Source organism: Asparagus officinalis, chromosome 4 (genome assembly GCF_001876935.1).
Source record: "Asparagus officinalis chromosome 4, Aspof.V1, whole genome shotgun sequence".
Classification (NCBI taxonomy): domain Eukaryota; kingdom Viridiplantae; phylum Streptophyta; class Magnoliopsida; order Asparagales; family Asparagaceae; genus Asparagus; species Asparagus officinalis.
The window spans coordinates 49,186,527-49,198,369 of record NC_033797.1 but is presented as its reverse complement, the minus strand read 5'-3'; the positions used below and the strand labels follow the sequence as shown (position 1 = coordinate 49,198,369).

Below are 11,843 nucleotides of genomic sequence, written 5' to 3'. Positions count from 1 at the left end.
GTCCGCCGCGCCTCTCTCGTCTTTCGTCTTTCGTCTGCGACCTTACCTCTCCTCGTCGATCTCCTCTTTCGTCCGCCGTGCCTCTCTCTCGTCGACTCCCCCGTCCACCGCGCCTCTCCTCTCGTCGAATCCCCCATCCGACGCCGGCCATCTCGTCGTCCGTCGTGCCTCTCCAGTAGCCACACCTCCCCCGTCCGCCGCGCCTCTCGTCGCCATCCCCTCTCAAGCATCCTACGATTTGGGGTACATATCTATCTCCTTTTCAATCATCAAACTAGGGTTTCAATTTTTCTTTTTTTCACTATTTAATGAAAATTTTACTTGATTTCACAAATTTTTTTCGGATTATTGAAATTTGATTGTTTTGTTTTGTTTCTGATTGGATCAGAAAGCTCGCATCTAGATTTCGCTTTTTGAACAGAAGGATTTGAGGATTGAAGGCCACATTGTTGTGAGTATCTCTCTTATTCCTTGCTTTAGTATTTGGTTTTAGTGTCTGGAGATCGATTGCTGCAGTTCTTTATTCCTTGCTAAAAGCATAATCATCAAGCATGATCTACTATTCAATATGGGTCATCTTTTATTCCTATTATCATATCCAGACCCCAATAATGTCATCTTATTTAGAGTTTCCTTCAGATATTCTAATCAAATGCACATATTTATGAATAATGATGCTCTGGTTTTATGGATAAGTTCCTTGGAACGATTGTGTAAGCTTGCTGATTATTTTTAACCATGGGGAACGTAGAAAAGACCTAGAAATTATGAATCTAGAAAGTATTGGCGTGTATTGAAGTGCAGAGTCTAAGAATTTGATGTGATATGCAGTAAGATACTAATTCTTTAGTAATTCCTTCCAATCATATACACAATGATAATTATTATTCATATCGTTTCATTTAATTGATGTCCAAATATATGCTTTCAAATATATTGGGTAAATATGCTTTTAAATAAATTGTTTACGTCTCTATATAAAATTTCTAATCTAATTAGCTTATATAAACAAATTGGAAACTGTCAATTCACGATTAATACCAAAACACATGCACCAAGTGAATATTGGCTCTATAACGATTAATACCAAAGTCAATTCACGATTAATACCAAAACACATGCACCAAGTGAATATTGGCTCTATAACGATTAATACCAAAACACATGCACAAATTTGGTTGACCCATATTGTTTCTCTTTTTTATCTTTTTGAGCCAAAGATATTATATCTCATTTACTTGCTATAATTGCATCCTCATAGTTTTATATTAGCTCTATAATGATAAGTTTCAGTTCTCTAAACAAAATATGAAACTAATAAATTTTTATTTTTTTAGATATAAGCATATTTTAGTTTATGTATACTACTATTAAACAAATAGTTATGCTTGAGAGAGACTAGTCCTATAAAATAACTTACAAACTCTTTGGTTAATGGATTCTTATACATTGTTAGTAAGTAGATATATATTATTGATGTCTTAATATATTTTCTTTTCTCTAGCAGATACAAGTTATGGATAAAAATAGAGGTTGGATGTATAACACTTCTCGTGTAAGTGCCGAGTACATTGAAAAAGTGAATGACTTTCTTGATAGAGCATTCGCAAGAGTAGCTAAAGGGAATGAAATATGTTGTCCTTGTCGTGGTTGCTGTAATCGTAGTTGGCATTAGCAAAATACTATCTACAATCACTTGATTGTCAAGGGATTTATAGATAATTATTACAAATGGGTTTTTCATGGTGAGGATTTGCCATCAAGATTGAACGTCCATAGCGAGAGTGATGATGATGATGATGCACATACTCATGATGATGTAGGTGGATTACTACATGATATTTTTAGAGGCACAATAGAAGAGTTTCCAGATAACGAAGAAGAAGGCATAAAGGAAGGCACAGAGGAATTGAGCGATGATGCTAAGAAATTTTACAAGTTAGTGGAAGAAGGCCAGCAAGAGTTATTCCCAGGATGCAAAACTTTTTCCAAACTCTCTTTTATAATTCGATTATATCTGCATAAGTGCATACATGGACTAAGCAATGAGGCATTTGATGATTCTCTGACCCTATGGAGGGAAGCAATTCCAGACATAAAGTTGCCAAAGTCTTTTTATGAAGCCAAAAGGATTGTCAAGGACTTGGGTCTCGATTATGAAAAAATACATGCGTGTAATGTAAATGGGAAGCTGAATGAGTGTAGTAGTTGTGGTGCTTCTCGGTGGAAGCCAACGAAGGATGATGTAGCAAATGATTCCAATCAACCATCTAAAAAGGTGCATAATGTTCCAGTAAAGGTTTTGAGGTACTTTCCTTTAAAACCTAGAGTTCAAATACTATTCATGTGTTCTCAAACTGCTAAATGTATGAGTTGGCATTCAAAGGAGCGCATCTAGGATGGGATTCTAAGACATCCGGCTGATGGCAAAGCTTGGAAAGACTTTGATGAAAAGCATCCAGAGTTCGCATTAGACCCTCGTAATGTGAGATTAGGGTTGTCTAGTGATGGATTTAATCCCTTTCGAACAATGAGTATCGCACATAGTACATGGCCAGTTATCTTAATCAACTATAATTTACCGCCATGGATGTGCTTGAAGGCAGAATATTTCATGCTATCTCTACTTATTCCTGGTCCTCAATCCCCTGGCAACAACATTGATATATACTTGCAGCCACTGATTGATGAATTGAAAGAGTTGTGGGAAGTTGGATTGCTTACATATGATGCTTCTATCAAACAATCATTTAAATTGCGTGTAGCTTTGCTTTGGACAGTTAGTGACTTCCCAGGATACGCAATGTTGTCCGGATGGAGTACTAAAGGCAGATTGGCTTGTCCTTATTGCAATTATAGTACATGCTCTGAATATTTAAAATATAGCAAGAAGATGTGTTATATGGATCATCGCAGATTTTTAAAAGATGATCACCCATGGCGATTTAATAAAAGATTGTTTAATGGTGACATTGAGCTTGGAAGAGAACCAACATCTTTGTCTGGGACTGAAATTATAAATGAATTATCTAATTTTGTCAATGAATTTGGAAAAAAGCAGAAGAAAAGAGCGGATAGGAATTGTCCGTGGAAGAAAAGGTCAGCATTTTTTGATTTGCCTTATTAGGAGCATAATAGATGTCGGCACATGCTAGATTTAATGCATATTGAGAAGAATGTTTGTGACAATATTGTTGGCACATTGTTAGATATTCCAGGAAAGACGAAGGACCATGTTAAAGCTTGCTTTGACTTGCAACAAATGGGCATAAGACGAGACCTTCATCCTGTGAAGTCGGCTGATGGTCGGCGTGTTACATTTGCGAAAGCTTGTTTTTCTATGACAACACAGGAGAAAGAAATGTTTTGCAAAGTGTTGGCTGTTACATTTGCGAAAGCTTGTTTTTCTATGACAACACAGGAGAAAGAAATGTTTTGCAAAGTGTTGGCAGATGCAAAAGTGCCTCATGGTTGTGCATCAAATATCTCAAGATGTGTAAATATGAGGGAGAAGAAAATATCTGGGTGTAAGACTCATGATGCGCATTTTCTTATGTAATATTTACTTCAAATTGCAGTAAGAAGAAGTTTGTCTAGGAGTGTTGCTATTCCTCTCATCAGATTATGTGCTTTCTTCAAGGGTTTATGCAGCAAAGTTATCAAGCCAGTTGAACTTAAATCCTTACAGTCTGAGATCATAGAGATACTTTGTCAGCTTGAGAAAATATTTCCACCCAGTTTCTTTGACATCATGGTTCATCTCCCTATTCATTTAGTTCAACAAATTTTGGATTATGGGCCAATCAACTACTTCTGGATGTATCCAACAGAGAGATATCTTTGTAGATTAAAGTCATATGTGCGTAATAGAAGTGCTCCTGAAGGCTCCATAGCAGAAGGATATTTAGCTGAAGAGTCTCTAACTTTTTGCTCATTATATATGCATGATGGTGTGAAGACAAGATTTAATATATACACAAGTAGGTATGAAAGAGTTGATGTTGCAGAAGAGACATCGCCAATTTTTCCTAAGATAGGTCATCCTTTGGGAGGAAATAGGAAAAGACGAGGCAAAGCATTTACATTAGATAATGTTGACTGGATTAATGCACATCGATATGCCTTGTACAATTGTGATAACAATGAAGTTGATAATTATATTAGGTATGCTTCATTTACTTAATTATTACTTCTTATTTGATGTTGTCCATATTTTACTTTATAATAGACCCATGCATTTTGTATTGTTATGCAGTGAACATAAACTTTTGATTGAGAACCAGTCAAGAAAAAGAGGCAGAACAAATAAATGGACGGGAGCTCAAAAGCACAGCAAGGACTTCACTGACTGGTTTAAAACTAGAGTATCTGAGTTGGAATCAGCGCCTGATTATCTAAAATGGTTATCAATGGGTCCTAATTTTGTAGCAAAAAAATACAGAGGCTATTATGTGAATGGTTGTACTTTCCACATCAAGGCGCGTGATGAAACATGAAAACTCAGAATAGTGGTGTGTCTGTAACTAGTCAAGTAGACAGTTATGCAAGTTCTAAGGACCATAATCCTAAAACTGGAAATGTTACTTTTTATGGCGTCATACAAGATATCATTGAAATAGACTATTGGGGCAAATTTAGTGTTGTGCTATTCAAATGTGACTGGTTTCATTCAGAAAAAGATGAATATGGGCTTATTCGCGTCAATTTTAATAACAAACGCCATATAAATGACCCTTTTGTCATGGCATGCCAAGTTCATCAAGTTTTCTATGTGAAGGATCCTGTTGAAGAGGCAAACAAGAATTGGCATTATGTTTTAAAGAAGATTCCTAGTCATGTTTATGATATTGACAGTTATATTGGTGCTACATATGGAAGTGACTATTGGGTTGAAAATAGTGATATTGTCAGTGATTTAATCCCAACCACTAATGATGACATAGATGATGTGGGTTGGTGTAGAGATGATGTGTCGAGATCCACTGTTGACATTCCTCCAAATATAAATATTGATTCAGAAAATGTAATGGAAGGTGATGAAGACAGTGACTTTGATGAAACAGACTGGGATTGGATGGAGTAAAGACATGGGACTATCTGTTTGGTTGAAAGAAATGAGCTTTGAATTTTTGAATATAATTTGTCATTTTCTTTATTATTTGAAATAAATGAGCTTTGTACTTTATGTTTTGAGTATATGGGTTAAGTATAATTTGTTATTATCTAAGTACAGAAGATTAAAAAATAAAGCCTACTGCTTCACTATTGAGCTGCAGTTCAGTCTTGTACATTTGTTTTATGTGCCTGTAACTTGTGCTCGACTTCCTTCTCGGTAATTCGGGTACATGTCGGAGGCTTTCATTTTGTGTAGATCAGCGAGGTATTTTTTTGCTCCATGTCAATGTTTGGTCCTATTATATATTGCCCGCTCAACTCGACATAGTTAGTTAGGGCGTCTTCATCAACTGAGGTTCTCCTTTGACAGCTTACTAGCTGGTAAATAATCTTATTTCAGGGCTAGCTAAGTAAGCTGGAAGTGGACATTACAGTTTACCTCTTTATGATGCTCATCCTTCTGCCTAGCTTATGAATTGGCATTATGTAGTATTTTTGAACAATAAAGCCTACTGCTTCACTATTAAGCTGCAGTTCAGTCTTGTACATTTGTTTTATTGCAGAGACTATGAAATGGTCTTTATTAAGGCGAGTCTTTATTTTGGAGTTTGTATAGCTCTTTTTGATTCAAATATAAAATTGTGTTCCAGGGCCAAATTGTCAGCCAATTGAAATCTGACATGGAAGGGTTGCAGGAAGAAATCAAGGCTCAACTGGTCAGTTCGTTTTCATCCTTGATGTCACTTACCTTTTCCATGATCTGCTACATCTGTAGAATTATGTTTATAGGAAATTCGTACTGAAGTATCCTGCCACATGATGAATCACACAGATAGAGCTTGATTGCTTCAAGCTAACATGATATGATTCAAGACTTCTTAATCCATGGAGCCTTCTCTCAGAGTTAGTTCAATTCTTTGTGGAGAGGCGGGCAAGTGATTTTTTTTCCTTTAAAGACATTGATAAGAGAGGGTGTGCTTTTAGTGAATTATGGATTGTTGAATTGGAAGTACTGTTTCTTTTAATACCTGAAGATAAAATAACTCATTAACTACAGTCTAATCTGATACTAGTACCATTCTGACACTGTTCTGGAGATTTTGATCTGAAGTTGATGGGGAATGACAAGGAGATTTCTTGCGGGAACTTATTTGGATAAAACAAAATGAAAAATACAATAATGAAATTGCATTCTTCATTTAATAAAAAGAAAATATACAAATGTTGGGCCTCACACCCATCCTATAAAACCTAAAATGAGTTCTGAAGAACTATCATACTTTCTTTAAAAGTATGAGTTCGGAAAAATCTTTTTATGACCAATATTACCCTTAATTTTTTTAAATATTATATTGTTATCCTAATCTATTCTAATTATCCTATCTTTTTTAAATTGGTAATTAAATGTTTTATCATATTCATAATGTGACTTAACATGTTATTGGATAAAGAAGATACGTTTAATATAATTCAAATCATTTACTTATTTTAGTTCGTAGAGAACTACAAATATCCCCTACATAATTTATAATTTATTGAAAAAACCTCTAAAGTTTCAAAAATTACAAACGAACACTCATAATTCAAAATTTATAAAAAACACCTTGAGAATTTCTAACTCATTAGTAAATTGAAAACATACGAATTATAAATAGTCTATAAACAATTTATAATCTATAGAAAAGGCCTATAAATTTAAAAAAGTTGTAAAAACCCGGTTTATGTTTTGTTGAGTTCAATGTGATGACTAGTGACTGATATCAGGCTTTCGCTGTGTTCATTTTCCATACTACACTGTTGCTAGTTGAATCTTCGGTATTTAAAACTTTACATAGACGTGGGTGTCCCTTATTAGCCCTTGTGCGACATCCTATTCACGAGTCATAGCAGCCACCTTGATTGGTGGAGAGAAGGTGGTGAGCTTTCCACCCCTGGGGCTCGCTAGTTGGTGTGGGTTTTGGTCCAATTGACTTCATTATCTTAATAGCAATAAGTTGATTCCTGATAACTACACTTTTTATGATGCTTCATTTGTACTCTGAGTCATATGCATTCTGATGTATCTTTTGTCCTTGGAATGACCAGGGAACAAACAAAAACATGGAGGCAGAAAAAAATTCTTTGTCAACCTCTTCAAAACAGAAGAGATCATTTGAGGTAAGTTTAGTTGAGTTTTTATTGTATATTCTAAGTTCCTTTCTAAATTTATTAATTTGTTTTTCTTTTTAACTTTTTCTTGAGTGTAGGTTATGAGCACAAAACGATTGCGTTGTGACAAGAAGAAGCCAAACAGTATTTTTCATCCTCCTAAACAGATTACAAATGTGGCAACGACGTGTCAGCAAGTGCGACCGAAAGAACATAATCGGGTAAATAATATGGATATGCTAAGAAAGCATGTGCCCAATATATGTGAACTGCCTGCTAGAAATATTGCGATACAAAGAAAAGAGTTAGAGGAGCGGACAAAGAAGAACTTGATCCGTATGAGACAATCAAGAGAGAATAAAATGTTGGATGAAATAGAAAATGCGGAGCGAGATGTTCGGAAAAGATTCATAGAGCAAAAGGGACAATCTATTAAGGCACGACAACAACTTCAGAATCTTGAACAAATTAAAGTGATAGCAAGAGGAGAACACTCAGCCAACTTAGAAAATGAAGAGGAAGATATTAGAGAGAATTTCATAGAAGATGCTGAAGGAGATGTTAGTGAACATGATGAGCAAGATGAAGAGGAAGATATTGGGGAGGATTTTATAGACGAGTCTGAAGGAGATGAGGACTTACGGGGACAACCAGCAAGAGAGGTAGCCAATAAAGTGGTAGACAAACCAAAAAAGTATCGAGGGCAAACTAAATGTGAAAAAGTTCATGCACGAAGTGTACATGATCGACAGGTTATTTTTTTAAATGGATATGGACAACCTATTGGACCGTCAGATAAGGCATGTAGTGAACTTAGTAGTTTCTTAGGCACACTTGGAAGAAACTCAAGTTTTGCACCTCTGGATAAGGAAAATTGGCACAAAGTTGAAGAAAAAGATAAAGAAAAAATATGGGATTATGTTAAGGTACGATATTCATTTTTAATCTCTAATTTATATTTGTTTTTCCCCCCTTATTTATATCAAGTATTTATGATCAGATTTTTTTATTGTCAAATTATGTCAATGTAGGAAAAATATGACATTCCAGAGGAAGGAAAAAAATGGACCCTAGAAACTGTCAATTGTGCATGGAGGTGCTGGAAATCCATATTGAAGAAGAAGTGTTTTGACAGATTCAAAAATGACAAACAAAGACTAAAGACACGTTCAAATACTATACCTGAAATAGAATTTAAAGCCTTGCTCAAATTCTGGAACACCGAACAATCAAAGGTAAATGAGATGAGATTAGACTTTCAGATTATGTGCTTTCTATTCAAAAGAGAGACTGGTTCCAACTAGTTTGAATTAGTATACCTAAATAAAATATGACACATATGTTTACTATGAAAGTATCAGCCAATATTTGACACTTTGTTCTATATTGACTGGTTCTTAGTTGTATAATTATTTGCATGCAAGTTTCTAATGGTCAGGTTGTTTTTTAAATCCACGTTCCTTCTGATTGTGTAGACAACAAGTGAGACCAACAAAGCAATTCGTGAAGGTCAAGAATATATACACACTACGGGGTCAATAAGTTTTGTCAGGATTCGTAAAAAAATGGTATTTCAATTGGTTTTGCTTAATATTATTTATTAACTGCATACTAGTCTTTTGTGCGTGGTTACTGTATTTATTAATATTTTAACTATTATGTCTTTATTATAGGAAAAGGAGTTGGGTAGACCTCCAAGTGAAGCTGAATTGTTTATTGAGACCCGTAAAAAGAAGATAAAACCACAAGGAGAGAAAACAATCAATTTGATAGTAAGTATATTTCATATCAACTAAATATAAATTTTCATAAATTGCTTTATAGGTCCCATTTTCATATAACATGCATATCAAATGAATATAAATTTTGCTAATGTAGGGTGCTTTAGAAGAACTCAGATGTCAAGATGAAGTTGATGATGCATGGGATTTAGTCAAGAAAGATGAACATCCTGGACGTGTACGTCTTATGGGGAGGGGTGCACTAAAACCATGCTGTTGACAAAAAGTAAGTTCCTGAATCTGTTGTTCAAACTATATCACAAAAAGTTGAGCAAGAGTTGACAAAAAAGTTTGAAGCGCAGAAGGCAGATTTGGTTCATGGTTTCGCCGAGCTCTTGACGGAAACACTTGGGCAAACAATTGATCCGACAGCTATTGCAAGACTTGTTGCACGCACAAGATCAACTGAGGAAGGAAATAGTGCTCAAAATCATGACCGTCCTCGATCATCTGGAAGCAGTCATCATCCACGAAATGAGGTAGTTTTTTCTATTGTTATATCCTTTTTGTTTGCACTCCTATCAAACTGTTGACGTCTGTTCCAGTTTTGTATTTACTGCGTATACCAAAGGTCTTAAAGTATATTTTTGCAACTGCTGCCTTTTTTTTGAAATCCTTACATCGTGTGCATAATTTGATACTTATAATCCATTGATGGAGAAGCTACTAGAGTGGAGAACTCTGTAGTCACCAAGCATTTTAGGTTTTGCCATTTATTGCAGAATTTTAAAACACAAATATTATTCTTATGGAAATGAATGGTTGAATGTAAAAATTCGTTATGTATCATAAAAAATTCATTCGAGGCACATGGATATGAATGAATTAAAAAATATATATACAATCCACAACGAAAGAAGGGCTACTAAATGATCAGAAACTTCCATGAAGGGATAATAAACAAAAGACAAAGGTTAATAAGAAGCAATCACAAGGAACTGATACATGTGTTCTATGGCAAGATAGGTGTTTCTTTTTCTTTTGAAAAGCTGCTGATGTTTGCATCCCATTGCACAATTAATGGGACGTCAGTAATTATCAATGCGTTCACGGTGATTTAAACACTACTTTATCTGACATTATTATCTGATTTTTGTCGTTATTTCATACTCTTTTGAATTTATCTAGATTTTTGTGATGATTTGAGACTATCCATTATTATCTGATTCACTACTCTGACATTGTTTTATTTGTGTTAAGATATTCTAAGTAGTGGCTCAAATATAAATATTGTGGATGATTGAGGTGTTATGTAAATCACAAATGTTTATGATTGTTTGAAATTACTAGATGCTATGTTCGTAAGCGCTAATTGAAATTTTAAAGCATATATTCAAGTGGCAGAATCTTGTAATGAATATAATCTCATTTGTATCTTTTTATCTAAATTTATGCAGGAAAATTGATGGTGGCTAAAACAGGTTAATCCGAGCATGCTTTTTACTTACTGTGGGATTGGCTCTATCTGACAATTTACAAATTATGTATGTCAATGGAGACATTTTAGTTAAACAAAGGACACTTTTTGTTTTACTGAAAGAGGAATTTTAGTCATGTAATTTGGACAGAAGAAAAACTTGTACTAAAAAGTCATTGTAATGAAGTAATGAATTGTTCTTTATATTTGGTTGTTTGCTTGTTCTATTTGGAGTTTCATTTCTTTGTTTGTGACACGAGCAGATATAAATTATAGAGTTTTTGTTTTGTCTTGTTCTTTTTTTAATTTTGAAACCGTAGGTCTATAAAATGTGTGATATCTGGATGATTTGTTTTGATCGGTCAAAATTGATAACCGTCACCTTTGGTATAAGAACTGTCCTTATAGATCACAAACAAAACCGTTCCAATAGACAAATAAACCGTCCTCCTTGGTCAAAGTCGAAATCGTCCCCCTTGGTGTGTAAGCGTCACGATAGATTAAAATTATAACTGTCTCCTTTGGTATAAAACCGTCCCTTTATATCACAAACAAAACCGTTCCCATAGACCAAAAAAACGTCCTCCTAGGTCAAAGTCGAAACCGTCCCCCTTGGTGTATAAGCGTCACGATAGCTTAAAAAAATAACCGTTCCCGTTGCCAAATAACTGTCACCATCTGTAAAAATATGAACCGTCCCCATAGTGAAACCGTCCCCAAATGTTATCTACGGGAACTATTCAAGAACCGCGCCACTTAGGTCATGAACCGTCCCCTTAGACCAAACACTACGGCAGCAAAGGTATCGGATGCGTAACCGTTCCCTTAGGCCTATGAGGACGGTTTTAGTGTCTAGCGAGACGGTTATAAACCGTCCCCGTAGACCCATTATTTGGTAGTGTATTATGTGAGCTTACATGATTTTGTTGAGTTGTATTGGCGGAACAGATATTTGTTTACTTATCTCAAATGTAAATCTTCTTCTATTTTAAATGACTTATGTCTATATATTTTGTATATTATTGCAAGTGAAAACAAGATACAACTAGGAAGCTGCAAATACAAACAAACAACTGTAACTATGCTTACAAGTGCAAGTTGCAAGATTTTAAAGTTGTACCAAACAACTGCAACTCCAGTTGCATGTAAAAATAGTTGCAACTACCTCAGTTGCATACAACTGCACTTGCAAGCAACCAAACACACCCTTAGTTCACCCTCTAATAACATGAAATTTGTTACCCTTTAAATTAGGGTGTAACCATATAATCAAGTGGAATGAAACTCTCTTCCCTTCTCTCTCTCCTAGTTTTCCTTTACTTTTCTTTAACCCTAGTAAAATCCAAACATGCCATACACCTTATTTAGATGGAGGTTAATGG

At 35.0% G+C, this 11,843-nt stretch overlaps 1 protein-coding gene across 1 annotated transcript in view; it reads left to right on the top strand.

Moving 5' to 3' along the window:
* The window catches only part of LOC109838663, a 4,958-nt gene extending 1,831 nt beyond the window's left edge, over positions 1-3,127 (top strand). The window contains exons 3-5 of the mRNA XM_020407088.1: positions 1,508-1,655; positions 1,719-2,299; positions 2,399-3,127. Coding sequence (XP_020262677.1) covers positions 1,508-1,655; positions 1,719-2,299; positions 2,399-3,127 — 1,458 coding nt within the window. The remainder of the gene's footprint in view (positions 1-1,507; positions 1,656-1,718; positions 2,300-2,398) is intronic.